This window comes from Podarcis cretensis, assembly GCF_951804945.1.
Source record: "Podarcis cretensis genome assembly, chromosome: 8".
Classification (NCBI taxonomy): Eukaryota; Metazoa; Chordata; class Lepidosauria; order Squamata; family Lacertidae; genus Podarcis; species Podarcis cretensis.
Window position 1 is genome coordinate 39,896,317 of NC_137177.1, and position 24,313 is coordinate 39,920,629.

Genomic DNA, 24,313 nt, shown 5'->3' on the forward strand with positions numbered 1-24,313 from the left:
CCCCCCCCCGAAGCCTTCGTAGCAATTGGCCCGTCGGGCCGGTGGAGGCGGGCTCTGAAAACAAATTACGACGGCGGGGCCTCGGTTGTGTTGGGAAGGCGGGCTTTGGGCTGATTGGCGAGCCGGAAGTCTCGAGGGGCGGATATGATTGGTCAGGGGCACGAAAGGTGGGCGGGGCCAGGTCGCGGTGAGTTGCCAGGGCTCCGGTTGTCAAGCGGCAGCCAATCAGGGTGGGGGATGGGAGCGGGTGGGGGAGGCGGAGAGCGCTGAGAGCCGTTCAGACGGAGGAGCGCGCGGGTAGGAGACAAGCAAGGCCGGCCGAGACGGGCCTCACGTCGGGGTAGGCCGTGGGTAGCCGCAGCAGCCCCCACCCGAAACCTCCCTGGAGGGGCCGCTGGCCCGGGAAGGCCTTCGGGCTGCCACCCGGGGCCGGGCCGGCCTGTTTACATTCCCTCCTCCGAGCAGGTGCTCGCCTGTCCGGCGGTGTGTGCCTCGGAGGTCCCGGCCAGGCCTCGACGGAGGAGAGAGGGCTGCTTCTCCTCCGGGCACCGCATGAGGTGGATGGGTGGGATCTTTCTCTCCCCGGGAAGAGTTGGCTGGCCTAAGAGAAAGGATTTCCTCGGGGCTGAATGGGATCTGCTGCCCACAGCACTTTGCGGGGTGGGGGTGGGAAAGTTCACAAGCTCGGGTGGCTGCCTCAGATTCGAGTCACTTGCTGGGAGGTGCTGACTGGGAGAGGGACGCTGCCCTCGTGCCCTGCTTTGTGGGGTTCTTGGGGGGGGGGAGATCTTTCTGGGTCTTAAATAGGCCTTTAGCCTGATCCAGTTAACAGGGCTCTTCTGAGAAGCTGCTGAGATCACCTTGCCTACGTCACCCATAAAAACTCCATCCTGCCTAACACCTGCAGGGATGCAGCACACATGTATTTATTTGTTTCATTAAATGCTGCTTGATTATAAAAGCAAAAGCTCGAAGTGTTCTACAAAAATAATAAAGCATTGCAGTTATTAGTAAACAGAGGCAATATTTTAAAACATTGAAAAGTAAATAAGGTTGGCAATAAGCAAAAACAAAAAATAATGATTAAAATATGTGTCAGCATCTTGCATACATGAGTAGGCTTGCTTAAGCAGACATGTTATTGGCAGGTGCCAAAAACAGTACTGTGAAAGTGTGGGCCCTACCACACTAAAATATTGATTTCTTACCAATGTGGAATAAGTATTATTTGCCACCTGTAACAGAGGCAGTTCAGCAGTTCTGTACAATGGGGTAGTAATCCTCAATCTGGAAATTACATGTGCAAGTGGAAATTTGACAGTAAATTGAGGAGTGGAGCATGCAGACAAGAGTTACCTCCCTCCTGGAGGCAGGCTGTGAACAAAGTCTATTTTTGAAGGCCACCTGTCAGTTTTAGGGATCCTGCTTTCAGGATCAATTCTGTGCCCCACTGTCTGTCTCTGCACTACTCCCAATAGTTGTGCTAGTTGTATCCCAAAGCAACTGAATAACACCAAGTTGTCAAAGTCTGCTCTAATTTATTGATCATTGATGTAATGACAGAAGTACCTGTTATTGTTATTGGGAGATACACAGAAAAGTACCGTAGGAGTTCCTGATCACTTACATTCCATGTTAAAAAACATAATTGGGTTGTATCCAGCCAAGTACTACTTGGAATATATCCAGTACAATTAACGTACCTAACTTAGTCATGTTCATCAATTTCAGTGGGTATACTTTGAGGAGGACTAATACTGTATGCAGCCCAATTCTGGAAATACAGTCATACCTTGGAAGTTGAACTTCTTACCAGTCGAATGTTTTGGCTCCCAAATGCTGCAAACCCGGACGTGAGTATTTCGGTTTGCATCCAACGTGGGTTCCATGGGTTCTGATTGGCTGCAGGAGCTTCTTGGTTTCCAGACGTTTTGGAAGTCAAACGGATTCCGTTCAACTTCCGAGGTACAACTGTACCTGTTCTAAGTTATTGTTATAAAAAAAAGATAAATGAAGAAACCTGCTAAGCTCTATTTTAATGTAGTTTTTCTGCTGTGTTTTCTGAACTGGTTAAAACGAACACTTTCCTCCTAGGTAACTTTAATGACTGCTTCCTGAGATTTTGCTTGCATTCTGGAAGAAATAGGCCACTGAATAAGCCTAGGAGACATATTTGTATTTTTAAAATAAAAGCGCCATCGCCTTGACTGCTGCAGGACAGTTCAGAAACTTGAACCTTGTATCTGGGGGGTTGAGCCCCACACATGCTGATGAAAACAGAGCTTTGGGAGAAAAAAGAAGACTGCTTTCTGTAGCTGTGTGAAAATCACTGCAATGGCAGCTGCAGTTGCCACCAAGACAGCTTGGAAGCTGCGTAAGTGAAGTCCACTCTTCTGCGTTTATAAACGGGATGTGTTCAGTGCCTGCAATTTTGTCTTCCACTCCTGCTCGACAGCTTGGGTTTCAGTGTTCTTCTGATCACTAGCATCAGGTACCTGCTCCAGCTGCTTAGCTGAGGACTTAGTGTCTTGTGTGGAATTATATTTAAAAAATCTTACTATGGCCAGAAGGGCTTACATTCAGGCAAGTGGACATAGAATAATTAGCTTAAAAAGCTACAATACATATCAGATATGTGTACCTGTTCACGTATACCTCATCAGTAAATGCCAGCTTAAATGTATTGATTTTTGTGTGGGGCTGTAATAGGAGAGAGATGTGATAAAATGTGCTCATGTCTGCATTTGCTTTTTTTGTATAGAGGAAATCACTGCTCACAGCAGCAATGTTTCTTCACTTGTGTTGGGCAAAAGCTCAGGTCGGCTCCTTGCAACTGGTGGAGATGATTGTCGAGTTAATATCTGGTCAATTAACAAGCCGAACTGCATTATGGTAAGGATTGGCTAATTTCTCTTTGCTTGTGGGCAATGTGAGTCAGGGAGCAACCTCTGGTATTAGCTTTAGCCACCCTCCTTTCTATACAGGATCAAACATGAGATGGGAGGTTTATTTTAATCTGTGCTTTCGGTAATTTGGCTAAATACACCTAAGTGAGCCAAAGTATAGTGTAGTTAAGGCCAAAGTGCTGAGGGAAGAACAAGTTGCATTGACTGGCACCTCATGGATTGTTCCTCCCTCAGTTTGAGGGACAGAGCATGATGGCACCTTCACCTAGCAGTATATTGCAGGCACTGCTGCTCAGGATATACAGTGATACCTCGAGTTACAAACACCTCAGGTTACAAATGCTTCACGTTACAAATTCCGCTAACCTGGAAGAGTTACCTCGAGTTGAGAACTTTGCCCCAGGATGAGAATGGAAATTGTGTGCCGGCACGCAGCAGCAGCGAGAGGCCCCATTAGCGAAAGCACACCTCTAGTTAAGAACAGTTTCAGGTTAAGAATGGACTTCCGGAACGAATTAAGTTTGTAACTAGAGGTGCCACTGTACCACCAGATAAAGGCACTATTGCACTCTGGCCCTCGAAATGGTCCTGGGCGATGTATCAATACATCGCCCAGGCCTAAAGATGACATTCTGGTCTCTTCAAAAACAGGAAGTAGTTGGATCTGACATTAGCAGGGTTTCAGTCAAGTGTCGTTCCTTTGTTTCTCATGCAGATCTGGAGATATTTTCTCCACCACCACCTTGCCCGCTGTCTTTTGACCTATGAGGAGCTAAGTTGAGCTATTGAGACTTGTATGAGTGGCTGCCTTGGGAGCTGTGGCTGTAGATCCCAGTATGTGTGTAATCCTTTGACTTGGAAGGGCCAAAAATCTGCAATGGTATCCCTTTCCACAGCAATGGCCAGTTTGAAATAGTTTTTCTTTTGAATGATTTTTCTTCCGATCCAACTCCTGCACTTTTTCAAAAGGGCATTTCTCTCCTCTTCCACCCCTGCCTCTCTTTTTTTTGTACGGTAACTTATTAGTGCTGCAGAATTGAATCTAGAGCGGGCATTTCGACTGTTGCAGTACAGAGCATGATGTTCTTTGTACTACTGCATAGTTTGTGGGAAGTTTGTGATGCAGCTTCATTTCATGCTAGCTGATGGAGCTGCAATTCATTATACACATATCTAGGAGTAAGTTGCTGAACTCAGTGGGATTTACTTTTGTGCAGGTAGACGTTCAGCCATAAACCTGCATTTCTGGGTGATATACTTAGTGCACCATTAAGAAGCACTTAATGTGGTGGCCAAGCTCTGTATGGCTCTTGGCCTTTGCTTCAACCCTCCTGCAATGGGGCATGGGATTTCCCACTATTGCAGCAAAGCTCTGTGGGGGAAGTGCTTCTGAGTGTATATTCTGCTGGATTTTATTAGTCAATTAATGACCAGTTGTTGTAACATGAAGAAGTCTTCACTGGGTGTATAAAGGAGGTCCAGTTTGGCACCAGGTGACATGTGTGTGAGAAAGAGACACTTGAAGGAGGGCCTCTGGTGAACATAGGAAGGAATCAAATTTCTGCTCTTGCTGGAATACTGAACTTCAGTGTCTGTCCATGGCTTTGAACGTGGCTTTCACCTAATCATTTCGCTACTTGTGGTGTGATGAGTGTAAACATCCTAGCTGTCCTTGTTGTTGCATGCCTTCCTGTGGAGTGGGCCACCTTCAGATGATTCACTGCTGCTTTTTCATTTTGCCCAGAGTCTAACGGGTCACACCACACCCGTGGAGAGTGTGAAGATTAATACGAATGAAGAGCTGATTGTTGCGGGGTCCCAGTCAGGCTCCATTCGGATCTGGGATCTGGAAGCTGCCAAAAGTAGGTTCAGAGCCAACTCTTCTATCACTTTTCAGGTTGTCCAGCAGCCCCTTACTTTGCAAAGAGCAGAGAAAGAGAGAGAGAGCGCAAGCATACAAGGAAGGACGATATGCTCAACTTTGAAAACTGCAGGGGCACCTCTTCCTCCACCTAGGTGGGAGAGGTGTTGGTACTGTTCAGATGCCAGCCCTGTGAATAAGAAGAGCTGTTTTGTTTGCACTCAGATCTTTATAATTTTCCCCAATAATATTTATCCATTTGTGTTATGTTTACAGTGCTTAACCTCAGCAGTCAACAATCTTTCTTCCATTACTTTCATAGAAAAGCAGGTTTTAATTTGATGTGCTTGGTAGATGCTTCTGATTTCTATTTTAAGAGACTGTACAGGAAATGGTAAAACATTTGTATGATTTTCTTATTTCATTCTAAACCAGATTATTTTTTTAAAAAAGAATTGTACTGAACCATTGAAATAGCAAATCTGATTTGAACTGAAAAACTGTATCAATCCTGCATCTTCTTAGACCATGCTTGCATCTCAATTCCTTGCCCTCCCTTTCCCGTCCAGTTCTCCGTACATTAATGGGCCACAAAGCGAATATCTGCAGCCTAGACTTTCATCCTTTTGGAGGCTTTGTAGCTTCAGGATCCATGGACACCAACATTAAGGTAAGACTTTTGAGTCTCCCTCACTCCCTGACATCCTGCATGTGTATTTCAGAACAGCAGGATCCCCAAAGCGCTGCATATCAGTGGATGTAAGGAGCTGTTTTGTATTAAGTCTGAGGAGTTGTTCATGCAGCCCAGCAATATTCTCATGGACCAGAAGCCGCTTTCCAGTGGCGTGGGCAGAGCTCTTCCCAACCCTTTAACTATGAACTGATTGTGCACCCAAGACCTCATTTGTGTGTGTTCTGCACTTCAGCTGACATCCTGTTTTTGAAATTCAAATAGTTGCATACTCTTAGAAAATGTCCCTCAACCCCAGGACTTTTTTAATTGGAGACCGGTGCTTTGGAAGATCTTCAAGACACTTCCAAGTTGCCATTGTAAAGCTTTTGTCCATTTCCTTCATGCAGCTTTGGGACGTGAGAAGGAAGGGCTGTGTCTTCAGGTACAAGGTAAGAAGGAAAGCATATTATTTTGTCTGCAGGGCACCCCTCAAATCTCCTTCTGCCTCTAGGAGTTCTTCCATGTCCAGTTGCTACAGTGTTTCAGTTTGGAGAGCTCATTGAGGCAATCCCACCCACAGGTTCTGGGCAGTTTACAAAATTCCCAGCGTCTATTACATAAACAGGGTCTACATTGCCAGCCCTCAGGCCCCACCCAACCAAAGGAAGGGCCAGTGGGGAGAGGGGTCCATTGGGTACTGCTTCTTGAAGGTGCCCAGAGAGGCTTGATGCCATTAATCTTGCAAGTTAATATCTTCTCATCCCTTTTGTACTTTGGTACTGACCTTCACAGCCACCTTGCATTATTTTTTAAAATAGGGTGCTCCAGTTAAAAAGCATGCACTCGCTCACTGAACTATAGCACCCCCTGCACCTCTTCCCAAAGTACAACCTCTTCTCCTCCTGTTTTCTTAGCTCCCTCTGACTCGTTTCCAGGGCAACCCCTTTTTTGTGCTATCTTCCAAAATTCATGGTTTCTTTCCACTGTTGATGGAGCCCTCAGCTGGTCTCTAACATGCCAGCTGCCCCTCACAGCAATTGAGAAAGGCTCCCCTCCCTCCTAAAGGAGCCCAAGTACTTGGCAAATCATTAAGCTCTTCCCTATCCAATCTCATTTTCCTTCCTTACTAGAAAGTGATATTTACAATGTTTGAAGCTGTATCTTGGCTATGTCTAAATGTAGCTTTCACCAACCTGGTGCCTTCCAGATGTTTTGCATGCTGGCTGGGGCTGATGGGAGTTGCAGTCCAACACATCTGGAGGGTGCCATGTTGGCAAAGGCAGTCTAAGGGATTGTATTTTTTCTCTTGCAATATAGTAACTTCACAACAAGACAGTTGTTGTGAGACATGCTCAGCCTTCATGTTTCCTGTGTGTGACCCATTGTTTCATCCTGGGAGTGCCGAGCTCTGCTAGGAATGAACTGGGTCTGTTTTGCCTTTACAGGGCCATACTCAAGCAGTCCGCTGTCTCCGATTCAGCCCTGATGGCAAATGGCTGGCGTCGTCTGCAGACGATCACACAGTGAAGGTACTGGCCTGATTTTGCTAGACCCCTTTGGCACTCACCTTCCTTCTTGTGGCAGTTTTGACTGCTTGCCACACCAAGAGGTGCTCTTTTGTGCCAAACAATCAGGTATGGGGTTGGGCAACCTCAAGGCTTTAAGGTTCTTTCTCTATCTAGTTGTGGGACCTGGCTGCTGGGAAGATCATGTTCGAATTCACAGGACACACGGGGCCAGTCAACGTTGTAGAATTCCATCCCAATGAATACCTGTTGGCCTCTGGTAGCTCTGACAGGTAAATTCTTGTTGGGAAATAAGTGGGGGACAATAGCATGTAATGTGGCTCATCTGCAACTTGCAATTATTTGCTGCAGATACTTACATTTTCATTTGTGGAATTGGAATAATTGTTGGTGATGATTGAAACAGCTTACCTTTTGAATTTCCTGTTTAGGGAGGCCCTTCTGGCCTCTTCATTATCCTCTTCTGGAACCTAGAACAAGGTCATACCTACCTGAATCTTTTGGTAGATGTCATCATGCTAGATTTTGGAGTTTGGTATATGCTGATGGCTCTCAAATCTTCTTTCTCTTCTTCCTTGAACCTTGGTGAGAGTATAGAGTCTCTGAAATGATGCTGGATAAATGGGCTGGATGAACTGAAGCAGGTTCAGAGGAGGTGTAGATCAAGGGTCAGCAAACTTTTCCAGCAGGGGGCCGGTCCACTGTCCTTCAGGCCTTGTGGGGGGCCGGACTATAGGGGGGGGGGGAATGAACGCATTCCTATGCCCCACAAATAACCCAGAGATGCATTTTAAATAATTTTAAATAATTTTACTCATGTAAAAACACGCTGATTCCCGGACCATCCGCGGGCCAGATATAGAAGGCGATTGGACAGGATCCTGCCCCCGGGCCTTAGTTTGCCTACCCAAGGTGTAGATGAACAGTGGGCCTGTTGAGTTGAGAGTAGGTGTAAAATCTGTCTGAATGGCCTTGCCGCCCCTTCTGAAGGAACAGGTTTGCTGCTCAGGGGTGATAATTTGAGCCAGCATTACTGCCACAGCTGTGCCTTTTCCCAGCTGCACCAGATATATTTGCTGCACCATCTTGTGTAAGATAAAAGATTTGGTCTCTATCATTACAGGAAAGTGTTTTACATAGCTCACAAACTTGGTTCTATTTGGTTTAGAACACAGCAGCTGGGACTGACCTTAGAGAGTGGTTGTTACAGAGCTGCCCTGGTTACCAGTTGGTTTCTGGGCACTTCAGAGTGCTGTGTTTTCCTTTTAAATCCCAAAGTGCCCTAGCCTCTGGACACTTTGCTCTTAGGTCCCGCCATGTGATTTTAAGAACGACAGGAGTTTCTGATGAGGTTGCCATCATTATCACAGATCTATTGGCTGGTCATGGCTAGAGCAAGCTTGTGAGTAACTGAGTGCTCTGTTCCTTGCCTAGAATCCCACTCATCTGCACCTGTTTGTTTTTTGTGCTCCATCCTTATTTTTATTAGGACCACAGACTGTTGCTAGAAACAAAGACCAATGAATAATGAAGTGTTGGATTAACTCCTCCTTGCCTTGGGCCTAGGAGATCACATAGGTGTTTGTTTTTTTTTCTGTCTTGCAGAACAGTCAGGTTCTGGGACTTGGAGAAGTTCCAGGTGGTGAGCTGCATTGAAGAGGAGGCCACTCCTGTCAGGTACATCAGACTGGGGCAGTGATTTGTGTCAAGAGGCATGAGGGCATGTTCTTGCTTTGTGTGACTTTGCTATGGGGATCCCAGACTCTTAATGCTCTTTCAGTTCCAAGCTCTGGTTTGGCCAAGCGGCTGAAGCGAGGAAAGCATGCAGTTAAAGGCTAGCAGAGATTGTGACCATCTCCTGACATAGAATATCAGTGGCACACCTTGTTTTGCACCAGTGTCTGGATGACCTGCACATTCACTTTCCCCCTCTCCCCTTCAGGTGTGTGCTGTTTAACCCCGATGGCTGCTGCTTGTATGCTGGCTGCCATGATACCCTGAGAGTGTATGGCTGGGAGCCTGAGCGCTGTTTTGATGTGGTCTTGGTGAATTGGGGCAAGGTGGCTGATTTGTCTATCTGTAACAATCAACTGGTGAGTGACTGAAAGGGCAGGAAGGGACTTGGGTTTCCTTCTCTGCTAGTGGGTGCAACAAGTGGACATGCCACAAGTTGTGCTTCTGACACTGGCAGTAGCATGGCAGGGCCATTCCTAATGCACACTTGGCCCCTGACTCTTGCAAATGGACCCTGAGTCATCTCCTCCTCATGTCTCCTGGTAGTTTTCATTTTGAGTTTGCTTCCCGTTCCCCTCACATGGTTGCCAAGGTGGATTCTTGTTGACTTCCCAGAGCACTTTGGCTGCAAACCTGATGTAAAGTTGACTTGCACACAACATGACTTCGTTTCTGTTCTTCACAGATTGGTGTTTCTTTCACACAAAGCACAGTCTCTTCCTTTGTGGTGGACCTCAGCCGAGTCACAAAATGTGGGCCTGGCACCCGTGGGCTGATTCGGGATGACAAGCCTCTCACTCAGCCCTTGCCTGCGGGCTCTTCCCTTCGACGCATCTATGACAGGCCAACGACGACATGCAGCAAACCCCAAAGGCAAGGAAGGAAGACTCCTCCTAGAGGGCGGGAGGTGGCAGCCTGTGTATGCCAAAGGATTTAGAGATGGAAACTGAAAGCAAAGGGATGTTCTCAGTGGTTTCTGTGTGATCCCCTCCATTGGTTCTGGGGGGGTTTTCTAAGAAAAACTTGTTTGCCTATTTTTGTGTGCATGGCTTTAAAAGAGGATTAGCCAAATTCGTGAAAAATAAAGCCATCAATGGCTACTAGCCATGGTGGCAATGTTGTTGGTGGCAGAATGCCTCTGAATACCTGTTGCTGGGAATCCTAAGAGGGGAGAGGGCTGCTCTTGCTCTCGGGTCCTGCTTGTGGACATCCAGTTGGCCATTCAGGGGAAAATAGGACGCTGGGCTTCAGATATAGCTGAAGGAGCATCTCCACCTCCATCGTTCAGCCTGGACACTGAGGTTCTCCTCTGAGGGTCTTCTGGCAGTTCCCTTACTGTGAGAAGTGAGGTTACAGGGAACCAGGCAGAGGGCCTTCTTGGTGGTTGCATCCACCCTGTGGAATGCCCTCCCATCAGATGTCAAGGAGATAAAGAACTACATAACTTTGTGTAGGTGAGGAAGAGAAAGGAGAATGTTAGCCACTTTGAGACTCCTTCGGGTAGTGATAAAGCGGGATATCAAATCCAAACTCTTCTTCTTTTAGAAGACACCTGAATGAAAGCAGCTTTTATTGGCTAGTTTTTAATGTTTGACATTTTTATATGTACTAGAAGCCTCCCAGAATGGCTGGGGAAACCCAGCCAGATGGGCGGGGTATTATTATTATTATTATTATTAGCCCCCATTGGCTTCAGGGTTGTTCTGGTATTCTTATATCTGTGGTTTAATGACAGAATGAAACACAACTCAGAGAGCGAGAGGCGCAGTCCAAGCAGTGAGGACGACAGGGAAGATAAGGAATCCACAGCGGAGATCCAGAACACAGAAGACTACAATGAGATCTTCCAGCCAAAGAATCCCATAAGTGAGTGCTGCTGAAGTAATCTGTGTGATGCCACAAAGCAAACCAAGGTGTCTTGCGCTGTTTTCCCCATTTTGTAATATTTGATCTTTGTGTGGCAGTTGTGAACAAGCATGTGACTCTCCCACAGTTGTTTTAATTTATCGTTGCCTCCAAAGACTTTCAAGAGGCAATCTTAGGTTCACAACTTGCTACTGAATATTGTGTTCTGGCATGGTCAGTCATTTAGAGGTAGAGTACTAGCATCTAAGTTTGCAACATGTGTTTGTTAAAGTATTTGCACACCATCCTTTGTACAAATACATCTGAGGGCAGTCCACAGTGAGAATTTACATCTGAATATATAACTAACACTGCCCCCAACCCCACCAGCAAAAAAGCCCCACACCAAAACACTGTGATTTGGAGCCATACTTAACTAGCTGAACATAAGTCACATTGAAGTCATTATTAACTTGTCCCATTGATTTCAGTGGAACCTAAGTACAACTAGCTTAGTCTGAATTCTACCCAATATTCCCAGGATGCATTTTTAGCACATGGAATGGTTGTTCCTGTCTCTTGAAAAGAAATGTGGGAAGGAGTGAAGAGGCATAACTGTACCCACTTCTTCCTCAGAGGGAGAAATATTTATTAATCCCTTTACCTGTAATGCAGAAGTGTTACTGCCATAGTGGAAACAATCTGTAGACTCATGAAGGTGACACCACAGGATCCTCTAATTTCTTGTGTAACTTAAATGGAGTGCAAGGTTAGGCGCTTTATTTTTTGTCTTTTTCAGCTCGAACTCCACCCAACAAGAGTGAACCTTTTCCTGCACCTCCAGAGGATGGTGAGTTGGAATTTCTTTTTCAAGTATTGAGAAAGAACCAGCGAAGATCTCCATACATCTACTGTATTGCTGGCTTCACATGGACATTTACAGTGTCTATGTTGCTGGGGGAAGTTATGAACTATCTTTTTCTCGAGTTCGGATTCTTCAGCTTTGCCTCCAAAGGGCAGCGTGTCGGCCCTTGGGGCAAAAGAGCCATGGACTGTCTTGGGTGGGAGTGGCAGGAACCTTTGAGCCCAGGGCCATAGAGCCCAGGGTCTTTGACTTCTAGGGCAGAGCTCTCGCCTGCTGCCGCTATTTGTGCGGTCTTGATAGTAAGAAAACATAGTTTTTCTTCCCTCCAGAGCCCATGGTTGCCAAAGAAGCCTCAAGGCTCAGTCAAGTGGCAGATATTCCGACTCCGTTGCCAAGCCAAGAGAATGTAAGTCCATTGGTGTGCCCTCTCCTATTCCTGCTTCCCCCCCCCCCCCGGCTCCAGAAATGATGGTGCCTCTATCCCAGGATTTCCCAGCCTTGGGTCTCCAGCTCTTTTGGGATTACAACTCCCATCGTCCTTAGCCTGCAGGACCAGTGGTCGGGGATGATGGGAAATGTAGCTGGAGGCCCAGGTTTGGGAAACCCTGCTCTAGCAGCATGAAAAAGAGGCAGTGGCCTGTCACTGTGTTCTAAGCAAGGAAGTCCAGACCAGCCATTGCCAACCTCCAGGTGTGTTGGACTACGACTCCCATTATTTGTAAAGGAGTTGTAGTCCAAAACATCTGGAGGGCTCCAGATTGGGAAAGGCTGGGCTCAGTGGAGGATTTTTTAATTACTATCATTTTTTTTTATTAAAAAAATTACACACCACTTAATTGCCAAAACCTCTAAGTGATTTTGAAAGGCCTTCCCCAGCAGATCTTGATTCTGGTGGTTGGAATTCCCTGCAAGCTTCTTTCTTACAGCCAAATGTGGTGGAGGTGGGGTGGGGGGTAAGATGAGACCCAGGGATTTCCTGAGCAGATCCTATCTTGCACCTGATCCTTAACTTCATTTGAAGTGCTCCAGGTGCCTTGGAGCTGACCACTCAGAAGTTGCCAATAGCCTCTAGTGGGTCTGCTTAGAAAACAAAGGAGGAATGCATCAAGTCCTTTGTTGACATACCATGGAGGATCAGTGGTACTCAGTATGTGGTGCTCAGTATAGCCAGGTGGTTGCAAATATGGTATCAAAGCTTACAGCCCAGGTTTGTCTGCCCTGACTCCATCTCCACTTCCCACAGCAGCCTGACCCTATTCAGAGGTCGCCAATAGCATCCTCGACCCCCAAGACCAAGGTTGAGCCATCTGTGATCCCTGCAGCCAGGAATGAGCCTATCGGGCTGAAGGCCTCTGACTTTTTGCCGGTAAGTTTCTTCCCTGTAGAAGAGGGATTGGGAACGACAAGTGGCTGTCACCTGGGCAGGGAGGAAAGTAGTGATTTGTCTGTCCTGCGCACCCTGCTCTTTGGCTGCTTCAGAAGTTTTTAGCAGGTGTCAAAAAGGGGACAGTGAAGGTGCCTGCTTTATGTCAATAGGCAGGGAGTTCCAAAGTGTGGGTGCTGCTGCATTAAAGTAGCAATTTTGTATTGTGACCCTTGTAACAGTGCCAATTCCACAGATCAAAGTGGTCAAAAGGTCACAGATGGGGTAAGGCAATCCCGCAGGTAAACTGGTCCACAAAAGAAGGGATAATGTTTAGATGAAAGGACATCAGAAACTAGCCTTTAGCAAGAGCATGGATGGTAGTAGATCCCCTCCCTGGCTAAACACTTTAGATATTTCTCAGCTAGGGTACAAATAATTTAATTGTATGGCTAGTGATTTGGTTGGGTAGTAAATAGTATGATTGAATCAAGACAAAAAGTAGAGCCAGCCAGCCATTCTGAACAAATCAAAGGTAGTCTTATCAAGGAGACGGTAGAAAAGAATTCGCAGCCCAGCATCCCCATCTTTCCAATTGTAGTGATAGACCTAATATGTTCTATTCTTTTAACAGTAATGTTTCTGCCTCTAGTTGTGTTAAGTAAAACTGTAATAAACTATACAAAAAGGTATAATTTATGTGTTTGTGTGTGTAATACATTACAAATTAGACCATCAATGCCAAGTTCCCTTTCCTTTCTGTCCTTGCAGGCTGTGAACAACCAAAACCTGGCAGAGATTGTGGATGAAGAGGCCATGTCCCAAATCCGGAAGGGACACGAGACCATGTGCGTGGTGCTTACCAGCCGCCACAAGAACTTGGACACCGTGAGGGCCGTGTGGAGCACTGGAGACATCAAGGCAAGTGGCCTTTTCGTTGCCTTTGTTAAGCAGCACAGTTCCAGGGGCTTTGGGCTTAGTAGGTCCAGATCTCAAACCTCCCACCACTGTCAGCTTGGATACAAAAAGCTTGAAGTTTCATTGTTATCAGTTGACCAAGGGAGATGCAGATGATGAATGAGCATCTTTTGCTCCAGCTGGGAAGAAGGGCTGCTTTGGGAGCAGGCCCTGTGCCTTTTAAGAAGGCTCCTGTTCTTCCTGCTGACCTTAGGCAGCCAACACATCCCTTTCTTCTGGCCAAAATATTTGAAATTCGGGGTGGGGGTGAGGAATCTGCAGTAGGAATACATTCCACAAGTTGGTTATTATGGTGTAATCAGCAGCATCTCACCTTCCCATGCTGGAAGGAGAGGGCTTCCACACAGTCTTGCTCTACCTGACAAGGAGGTAGCCCAGAACCATTCTCAGCTGTGGGGTGGGTGGCAGGACTGTGACCTGCAAGGAGACCCTGTAACTCAAGATGTGGCACAGACTCAGAATAGGCATTCACATTCTCTCTTGTGGATGCCATTCCTACTAGAGGAGGCTGCCTGCTTACTCTCCACTCAGAAGGGGCATTTCCATGGCCACATTATCCCTGTCACTTGCATGAGCCTTGAAGTCCCATAAATAATTGTGCTAATTTTGGGTGGTCTGTCAAGTGCCTCAGTGGCCTTTAGGGGATGCTCCCTCTCAAGAGGTCTGCTGGCTGCCCCCTGGGGGGCCTTGGTGTGTTCTGGCAGCTTCTCAGCCAGTGCTTGTCTTAGCCTGGAGATGAGCTTTGGGATGAGAAATGGCTCTTACAGCCCCTGAGGCAGGATCTTCCCTGGGTTGAATTCTTCCTAAGAGAGCATCATCATGGCAGGTGACCCTGTTCCTATTTGCTTGACAAAATATAGCCTGCTGTGTATAAAAAGACTCTTTTGTCCGGTGGAAGGGCTGAAACCTGCATGGCTGATCCCCTCTGCCAAAGGCTGTGTACAGATGTAGCTGAAAGCCTTGGAAGATGTTCTTCTTTACCACCACTTGGCTTGCCTTCATGATGTCTATCTCTTTTTTATATATATATAAATATTTATTAAGGTTTTTCACAACGAATCAAAATCAAAACCAGTACACCAAAAATAACAATCAAAAACAACACAACAAAAACAACAAAAACGAAAAAGAAAAAATTATTGCTTGCTTACTATCTTTATAACCCTCTTTCCTGACTTCCTCACATCTCCCTTTTCTGTATTCCCCTTTACACAAATCAATTTTAGCAGTTTTCTACCCTCTTTCCAATCTTATTCAATATTGTACATTTCAACCTATTATGCATTTATTTTCCTTCTCTTTTAAGAAAAAAAATTTTTTTATCGCATGTTCTTTATAATTTAATTTAATCCTTTGTATCATTTGTTTAATCACAACATAATAGTACTCTGGTCTTACCCCTTCTTTTCCACATCATTTTTGCGTATTTCTTTTTACCAAGCCCCTAATGCCATATTATTTTTATATCCAACATCATTTTAACATTCAAACATTTTACAATGTTTTTGAAGGTATTCTTTGAACTTCTTCCAATCCTCTTCCACCGATTCTTCTCCCCCATGATGTCTATCTCTAGGAGACTTGCCCTCATCCTGATTTGCCTCTCTTGCTTTTTCTCAGACATCTGTGGACTCCGCAGTGGCCATCAACGACCTCTCCGTTATGGTGGACCTCCTAAACATCGTCAACCAGAAGGCGTGAGTTCCAGTTTGCTTTCCTGCCTGAAGGGAATGCTTTCTGTCATGTGGCTCAGGATCCTGTTCCCTTCTTGGGTAACCTACAAGTGCCTCTTCACCTCTTGAGTGGAGGTTGTGGCCAACAGTTACCCACAGGATCCCAGGCCTTATTTCTTGGCAGCCCCCATGTCCTGCCCCATGAAAACTTGTGGGACTTGGTGGTGCCACCTGGTGCTTACACCTGCTAGCCCTGTGCTGAGCTTGGAGCCATGGCATAACTCAGATCCCTCATGAGGACTCACTGGGCTGAGAGTCACCCGCTGTCTCATCCTTTGGCTCCTTTCTGCCTTGGGGTGAGCAAATGAAGCTTCTTTGTCCTGAATGAGGTCCATCTAGCCCGAGACCAGCAGCTGCTCTCTGGCTAAGGTCTCTGGAGTGTTCTGCAGGTCAGAGGGGTTTGCTGTTGCAGGGCAGGGGTTGGGGTTGGGGTATCTCTCTGGAGCCTGTATTCTCTTTCCAGGTCTCTTTGGAAGCTGGATCTGTGCACAGTCATCTTGCCTCAGATAGAGAAACTTCTGCAAAGCAAATATGAAAGGTGAGTCTTCTGACAAATGTATGTCCTTGAGTAAGAGTGCCTGATCAATCAAGTGCTTTATTGACTAGCTGTAGCCAGCAGCTTTTGAGAGTTTTGTCAACTTGCATTTGATGATGGTCCTGATGAAGTGGCAGTAGCTGCTGCACACCTGTGTGTGTTCATGTTTTGTGCATTTTTATTATTCTTGGAGGGAGTGGGGTTGTGACTTGCCCAAGCAGAGAGCAGGCCTGGATGTGGGCCAGCAGGGAAGCAGGCCTGCCAGCTTTGGGCTTATCACAACTTCACTTTGCAGGTGCTGAACAGAAGGGGACCATTGCCCACTTTGCTATCGCCATGGTCCCAGTGCACTTCTATATTGGGCAGGGTTCCCTCTCTGCCCAAATTTGGTGTCATGTTTGAAGCTTTAAATCATGAGGGGATGTCATCAGCAGAAATAAGCACTGAGAAGGGCTCATCCTAAAGCAGGCTGCCCCACCATCCAACAAGAGAAGTTTGCAGTTCAAGCAGGAGTTTCCTAAGAAAGTTGGATGTTGAGTTTTTTCCTCTTTTGCTTTACTAACCACCAAGCTGTGGTTTTCAGGGAATGATTCCTCTGCCCCAATATTAAAACCACTTCAAAACCTGAGTAGTTGCAGTATCTATGTGTACATCACTTTGTGCTGACGCTTATATACAATTGTGTCACCCCCTCCAGGGGTGCGTGTACACACACAAATTCAGCCCTGGTGGTTTTTGTTTTTTTTTAGTGCTTCAGAAATCCCTGCAGCAGTGTGGTTGCATTTTGAAGAAGGAACTGGGTGAGAAAGAGGTCATGTGAATATCAGTTGTTTTTAACAGCAGCCTGCTGGGCAGATGCAGGGTGCCCAGCAGAAAAGCCTTCCTGCATCCAGATTTACAAGAAAAGAAACTGGAAGGACAACTGATTTTGCTGTGGCTCTGCCCTTCCTCCTTCACCTGCTTCTCCACTTGCATTTTAGGTTTAGTTGTGAAAACGTTTGTCCTATTCTGATTCTCCTTGTTCTCTTGTCAGTTACGTCCAGACAGGCTGCACTTCTCTGAAGTTGATCCTGCAGAGGTTTCTGCCCCTGATCACAGACATCCTTGCTGCGCCGCCATCCGTGGGGGTGGACATTAGCAGAGAAGAGAGGTAGGGTGGCATCCCTGTTGCTTCCGTTCCTATGTTGCAAATCCTATCAGAACCTTCCCCCGTACCAGTTAAGCCTCCTTGCACATCTGAATCCCACAGCTAGCTCGGTCACACTTGCCCCACAGAATCTTGAACAGTTCCAGTTTGTTGCTTTTAGGCTGGAAATATCTGGGCTCCCTCCCACACAACTGCCTTTATCTACTGGGGGGCGGGGGGGCGTGCAGAAGGGGAAAATCTCATTTGGCTTCTGCCAGTAAAGCCTGTATGCCTTGCTGCTGTGTGTCCCTGCACTGGCTAGCAATCAGCAGGTATCCACTGAAAGCTGGACCTTTTTAGTTGTGGTGTGGGTTTTATATTCCCATTGGGCCAAACTGATCACATGCCTTCTCTGTTTTCCAAGAACCTTTTTGTTTGTTTATCTACCATGCTCTTTACTTTTGTTTAGCTGCTGCTTCAAGAGCATGTTCTGAATTTAACAGTTCGGTATTCTTGTTGAGAAATGCAGAAGAGCAGGGCATCTAAATAATATTATTTAGTATTGGTGGATGTTGATCAGTCATGGTAGCCCCTCTGTTCCTTCATCCCAGTCTCTCTTTCCCATTGACAGGCTTCACAAATGCCGCCTGTGCTACAAGCAGCTGAAAAACATCAGCAACATCATCAAGAACAAATCTGGACTCAGTGGCCGCCATGGCAGTGCCTTCCGTGAGCTGCACCTCCTGATGGCTGTCCTTGAGTGATGGGGTGGTGCCCTTCATCCATCCACACATACCGCCTGAGGCTCGTCTTCCCTCCATGGCCTCTCACTCCAGCCACTTCGGGTAGTTTTGTTTGGTGTCCATCTCTCCACAGTTCTCCAGGAGGTAAGGGAGGGGGCTGATGGGTTGGGTGCTCCATGTTCAGTGCCTTACAGGCTACATTGCAAACCGGACTGTCCTGCTGTGGCACAGACCCCCTGCCTTTCTGTGTACATAGCTGCCTTGGGCGGGGGGGCGCGGCAGCAAATGGGAATGCTGTGTTAGAATCCAACCATGGACAGCATCTCTAGACCCTGGCAACCAACAGTGCTTGGGACCAACTCCCTAGTGATTAGCCCGGTCATGCTTCTTTTCCATCCTCACTGTGGTGGGACTTGAGGCAGGAGTGGGTGGGACGGGACCACCTGCCTGTGCAGCTTAGTTTCTTGGGCTGGAGGAGTTGAGCCCCACACTGCTGCCCCCTCTTGTTTTGTTCCATGGTGGAAAGGCTCGATACTGAGGAATGGCCTGCTCTTTCCCCTTCATCTCTTGTTAATACGCTGCAGTCTGCTGTTCATAAACTGATAAGTTATGATGAATTTCATTAAAACGTTTGTAACTTTATTTTGAAAAACAGTAGTTCTGTGTCTTTCCCCTTCCATAGCTCATAATTTTGTTTAGGTTACAGATTCATATTCTAACTCCCACAAAAGGAAAGTCTTACAATGCTTTACTTTATATATTATGCCCTTTTCTTCTTTAAAATGAAAGTGACCCTTGGCCCCCAAAGTGACCTAGGAAAAAGCAGAGAGGAAGCAGGTAGCTCCAGCTCTGTTTACCCCAGCAGCCCAGAGACATACCCAGAGGTTTTTCTCCTGGTTTGTGGAGTCAGGTACAGAGGGGGTGAATGCCCTCTGGTGTTGGATGTCCGCTAATGACAAAGTTAAGTCCAATTTGTAGACTAAATCCACCCCAGAGGCAAATTTTATCCACTTGTGTCAAAAGGAAAATGTTATAGCTGTTTATGAAAGCAGAAGGGAGGAAACAGCTTTGTTAAAAATGATTTGAATCTGAATTAAGTAGCATCAGATAGACCACAGATTGACTCAGAACAGATTGGGCTGATGAACAAAGCAACAGATACATATCCAAATTGAATCTTTTGGCTCGTGCACACCCTTAGTAAATGCCAGTTTACAACTTGCCATTTTAGTCTGATCTCCCTACATGCTACTTCCTTTGTGTGTTTTGTCTATTTAATTTTATAGGCCTGATGGCATGTCTGCATTTCATTTAATTCTATAAAGTGCTCGGCCCTAGCACTGTATTGAATTGTTGAGTGGTGTGAGCTTACATTTGGAGTAAGTTTATTATTTGAAAGTGAGAAAACTAGGGATACTCAAGGAATTTGATGTATATATTCCAGAGTGAATTCACTTGGTACACATCATGGAGACCTAAGGTGTGTTTTTTTTCTTTTTTTAAAAAAGGCAGACCATAGATCACCTCATAACAATTAAATCTGCAGAGAAATGCATACTTGAGACTTCTAAAAAAATACACATAAAAAAATGAGAGAAAACAGAAGGAACATAGACAAAAGTGACATGGACTGAAAATAAACAGATATATCCTTAAATACAATAATAAAAACAAATAGGAGCAAATAAGTAATTCTGTATGTTACAGGGACAATGATCCCTTCTGTGGAGCTCATTAGAGGATTTCTATTAACCTGGAGTATGCGGGAGGAAAGATGAAATTCAGAGAAAATGCCTTTAGTCCCAGCTATTCTCATAGCTGCTCTGGCCTAGCCAACTACTCATTGTGTGAAGTGAGTACTAGTGTTGCAGGTTAAGCTCTGCCCTAGTCCAGCTGAATTTTGCTTCCACTATTGCTTTTCTATTACAAGGAAGACCGCTGAGTTGTTCGTTTTATAAAAAGCAGAAACACATGGTGCTTGGAAGCCACATCTCGGTGCAAAGAGTTTATTAAATTAAAAAAATCAATGCAGAGGGCCAAAAGGATGGGAATGGGTCTAGGACCTCCATTCTCCCTTTAAAAATATAGTAAAATTCACCTCATGTCAAATAGGCAGATGAACCATCTCCTGAAGTCCAGTTGCATCCAAGCCCAAATCCATCCATTGCCAGCACGGATGAGGTACAACAGGGGGCTGGCATGTCACCTTCTCTCAGGATGGGACTGTGTCTGATGGAGAGACCCTTCGCAATTCAAGGGCTGGCAGATGGCACCACCCTTCTTTTTGCTGTGGCTTCCCTTTCTTTGTGTCTCCCAAATCAGTGTCTATAAGCCTCTGAGGTGGACAGGAAGATGAGTAGTCTCTTTAAAAAGTATTCATGGTTTCTGAAACTCCTTTTAAAAAAGCATGTTCCTCAAATCAGCTGCTTCACACAGGAATTGGCCTCAGTTTCCCTAAAAAAACAACAAAAAACCCAAGGGAAAATATTAGGGCACTTTGCTTTCTACTCCTATACTGCATCCACAGTGAGTGCGAACCATCTCTTTGCTACATGCATAACAGGTCACCCATGAGTGGCAGCTGGCCAGGCTCTAGCCAAAACCTCTGTGTAGAATGTCATGCTAATTAAGTTTAAAAAATACAAAACTAAAAGAATTTACAAATTGTGTTCTATAATCTAATGGCAAATGATCCTTCAAGTTATGTTTACTGCATTACTGATTCTTGCACAGGAAGAGTTTCAGAATATGAAGCACTTTCTTAAAGCAACAGAAAAGAGAAGCTGGTCAGGGGTAGGTCAGAAAGCCACCTCTGGCGACAGATTTGGAGATCTGATTTGAGATCTGAAGCAGAAAAGGAATCTATGAAGGAGCAGGCAGTTATGCTGGCACTTTAAGTACAGTATACAATTAGATCAAAGAAGAGTTATCATACAATGCCCAGAGGCTCCATCCCTAGAATGCTAGAGGTTTCGTAATACACCTCTATGGTTACAAGCAATCAAAACATGCTTTAAAAAGTAGAATAAAGGTGGAAACTTAAGTTCTCAAGGTTCAGTGCCACTTCCCAGATTCTGCAGATGTGAAGATGCCATCAACTACAAGCCCTGACCCCCAAGAAAGCAGGAGAGGTTGTGCCCATTCCCTGTCTCCCTGGCCAAAGCATAGCCCTTCACCTTGCTAAGCAGCTTAGTCTCCAGCACCCAGCACCTGTCCACACTCACCTGGAGGCAGACAGAGCTTCTCTTAATTCCAGGCTGAAATCAAATGGGACAACAGGTTTGTTTTGCATCCCCACACTTATAAATTAAGAGGAAAAGCAGCCGGGCGTGTACTGCATTAATGAACAATTAGCTGCTTGGTGCTGGGTGACACCATCATGTCTTGATGAGTTTACTCACAGCATCTGGCTGTCCAGCATGGCTGCTGGAACCTTCGATTTGATCCAACAAGAGCAATTCTAATCCTTGAACTTCCTAGAAAAGTTTATGAACATGGAGTGTGCCTGGCAAATGATGGATTTGAGGCTGGAGGCAAAAGGACTATCTCTGTTCTAATTGTAAATGAGGATAGCTGATCTCAAAGCAAAGGTGCATGGAGATGAATGTTGTCTAGAGGGCTCCCTACACTCTGTGCTTCTCCTGGAATACACTTGATGTTCTATACACCCATCCCTCCCCTGCCATTGTGACCTGATTTGCCCCGGTAAGAGCAGAAAGCCACTACTCATGAACATGAGCAGCCAGAAGATTTTCTAAGCACCCAGCATCCATCCTGGTCCAAATCAATCCCACTCTCTACTGCCACCCCTACCTACAGTATACACAGAATGGAGGGGTGGCTGGGACAGGAGGGTTGTCTGATCTGCTTCCTTGAGGGACGTTTCAAGGCCTATTTGTGTGTCTTGACATCATATGGTAAATGAGACATCAGCCTCCTGTTTACTGCACCCTTCCTGATACCTCTATTATGCTGCTTCTTCCTTCCTCCTACCCCTGGATGATTACACAGCAGCAGTGAGGAGAGGGCTTGCCCTGTTGCAGGCCTCATCTTCAAAATAGTTTTGAAATAGTTAGGCAAATGCACATGCACACACACTCTGAGTGTCCAGAGGCACCAGTTGTGGAATTCTGCTCACCTCTACATGAAAACCCAGAGAGCATCACTGTGTCTCAGAATCTCTGGGAGAGTCAGAGTGCCCTGAGGAGCAAAAGGAAGAGCCAGCTTCTATGCAAGTCTTACCTGACGTCTGGAGTCTTGCCCGGAGTGAACTCGCTCGCCGAGTCCGAGGAGAAGACTGACTTCGGATGCAGGGCTGTGCTGTGACTGATGATGAGTCTGCCTAGAAGAGCCGCCACAGGAGTTTGCAACATTTTATGTTAACTTTGTGGAGGTTTGTGGCTTTATTTTTATATGAGAATAATTTTAGCAGTACATACAACTAATATCACATTTCCAAAATAGAAGCTGTAAAACACCAAAATTGGAATTTCTATAGCAGTAACATACACAGTAACTGATTTGGTGTTAAGCCAATATAACCAGGGCCCACCCAAGACATTTTGGCACCTGAGGTAGACCCCAAATGGCGCCAGGGAAGATCTACATCAGGAACAAGGGGATAAGGAAGATCAGCATTGGGGTTTGCCCCTGTGGATCCTACTGCCTGATGCGGTTGTCTCACCTTGTCTCATGGGTGGGCCGGCCCTCAATATGACATACAAAGTCATAAGAGAATACAGCAAACTTATCAAACTAAAAGTATCATATACTACATCATGATACATTTGTTTTGGCTGATTTCCCCTCATATCTATTTCTGTTTACCTAAGAAATATGAAATCTGAAGTGAAAAAGGCCTTGTAGGTTATTATTTACACTAGATCACCCAACCAGCACCTGCCTGGTGTCTAGATTATACCAAAAGCGCTTCCCTGTAGGCAAAGTATGAAGCAAGAATAAGCACAAAGATACACTCCTGCATAAGAAAGCAGGATGAAACCAATGAGGGCCAGTTACCTCTAAGTGCTCCTGACTGGTCCAGGAGCCCAATTCTGTCCTCCGAGAGCCACAGCCCAGTTCAACAGAGCGAACCCTCTCAGCAAACTTAAGGGAACAGAGTGTCTCACTTGTATTTTTCTCCACAGGAGAGACCTGACCAGGGAGGGAAAAGGGAACATTCATGATTATCCATATTTAAAGCTGAAAGAACCGAGGGAGAAGTAGTGAGCTCCTGCTGATGCCTCCCGCTTATAGATCTATGCTGTTTGTCCCCTTTCCCCAAAGGTGCATGAGATGGAAAGCAGGGAGAGAAACAGAAGGAGTCTTGCTGCCCTTTGCAACTTTGGGTTATGCTGGGTTTTTCTTTTTTTCTTAGGCGGGGGTGGGGGATGCTCCAGGGCTGAGATTACACAGCCAAGCACACAAAACATTTTTTAAATATCCAAACAGTGCAGGCAGGGAACTTACACCAGTTGTTGCATGCACAACTGCACATGGCAGTCAAAACAGGAGCGGCCTTTTTGCTAAAGTGTTATTCTGGACAATATGATATGATACGATACACTGTGTGTAGATTGCTAACAAAGAATTTTATTTGTGGTGGGGGCTGGAAATAGTTATTTGTTCTATTGTTACTTGATGTATTGCATTTGTCAATCTTTTGCAATAACCGTTACTAACTTTAAAATAACAAGCATCTGGACTGCTGAATACGTTTTTATTATTCCGTATCCAGATATTATTGAAAATAAATAAAAATATAGCAAAAGGAAACATCCAGGAATGGCATAGCTCTCAAGGAGAAATAGGCGCATCACACTGCACCAAATACACTGAATATGCAATTCATTATGTGTCACTTGAAAGCCCCCCCCCCCCATTATGGCTCTTATGGAAGCACCCACCTGGACCATCATGAGGGTCTTGCTGTCACCACTGAGAGAGTCTTGAAGCAGGTAGGTCAGCTTGGAGTTGCGGAATGGCACATGGCCCTGGCGGGAACGCAGGGCATAGATCACATCTCCCAAAGCTGAGAGCGATTTGTTGATGTACTGGGCCTCACGCAGCCTGCTCCCCTCTGCACCAGACCTCCCCACACGCTCAGATCCTGCCAGATCGACCAAATTCAGCTTCCCTAGGAGGAAAGAAGTCAGGCACACTTGAACTACAATCCTGAGCATACTTACTTGCTAATAAATATGTTTAGGACTGAGCTATTAATATTCAAGAAGACTTTGGGTCTTGGCAAACAACAGCCAGAGCCATCGATGATCAAGCACCCTTCTAAGCTCACCAAGAAACCAAAGAGCTTGACTGTATGTAGAAACTGGTGGTCGAGAACCCAAGGGTTCAGTTACTGGTTTGTCCACAACGGTGGCAAACACAATGCAAAGGAACTATCCCTGGCTACCAGCCAAAGTGAT

The 24,313-nt window shown here is 45.8% G+C and overlaps 2 protein-coding genes across 12 annotated transcripts in view; one reads left to right on the forward strand and one right to left on the reverse strand.

Annotated features, from left to right (window-relative positions):
- Positions 1-215: 215 nt before the first annotated feature.
- Positions 216-18,530, forward strand: KATNB1 (katanin regulatory subunit B1). Of its 5 annotated transcripts, none has more exons than XM_079988411.1 (21): positions 216-340; positions 1,732-1,853; positions 2,095-2,374; positions 2,762-2,892; positions 4,651-4,768; positions 5,337-5,437; positions 5,848-5,889; positions 6,886-6,969; positions 7,123-7,238; positions 8,572-8,643; positions 8,909-9,059; positions 9,386-9,573; positions 10,436-10,566; positions 11,345-11,395; positions 11,740-11,816; positions 12,654-12,776; positions 13,545-13,694; positions 15,372-15,448; positions 15,948-16,022; positions 17,053-17,169; positions 17,777-18,530. In XM_079988411.1, exons 3-21 carry the CDS (start codon positions 2,335-2,337, stop codon positions 17,907-17,909), a joined length of 1,977 nt encoding a protein of 658 aa, XP_079844537.1. In that variant the 5' UTR covers positions 216-340; positions 1,732-1,853; positions 2,095-2,334; the 3' UTR covers positions 17,910-18,530. The 5 variants fall into 5 exon arrangements, with proteins under 5 accessions (XP_079844537.1, XP_079844540.1, XP_079844541.1 ...); XM_079988414.1 differs by having other exon boundaries at positions 12,657-12,776; XM_079988415.1 differs by lacking the exon at positions 12,654-12,776.
- Positions 18,531-19,863: 1,333 nt separating this feature from the next.
- KIFC3 (kinesin family member C3) overlaps positions 19,864-24,313 on the reverse strand; it is a gene marked incomplete at its 5' end in the record, with an annotated part of 35,726 nt that continues 31,276 nt past the window's right edge. For 6 of the 7 annotated variants that reach the window (XM_079988387.1, XM_079988389.1, XM_079988390.1 and 3 more), the window contains 4 exons: positions 19,864-20,342; positions 22,131-22,230; positions 22,908-23,042; positions 23,795-24,024. In XM_079988387.1, the coding sequence (XP_079844513.1) occupies positions 20,317-20,342; positions 22,131-22,230; positions 22,908-23,042; positions 23,795-24,024 (491 nt within the window). In that variant the 3' untranslated portion in view covers positions 19,864-20,316. Of the gene's footprint in view, positions 20,343-21,112; positions 21,146-22,130; positions 22,231-22,907; positions 23,043-23,794; positions 24,025-24,313 lie in introns of all 7 variants that reach the window. The other variant, XM_079988386.1, reaches the window with a different exon arrangement.

Excerpts from the sequence above, each read along its gene's own strand:
- KATNB1 (XM_079988411.1), top strand. The coding sequence starts at position 2,335 with ATGGCAGCTGCAGTTGCCACCAAGACAGCTTGGAAGCTGC. Across the intron at positions 2,375-2,761 it reads CAAGACAGCTTGGAAGCTGC|AGGAAATCACTGCTCACAGC; the intron begins GTAAGTGAAGTC and ends TTTTTTGTATAG. Across the intron at positions 15,449-15,947 it reads AACATCGTCAACCAGAAGGC|GTCTCTTTGGAAGCTGGATC; the intron begins GTGAGTTCCAGT and ends TTCTCTTTCCAG.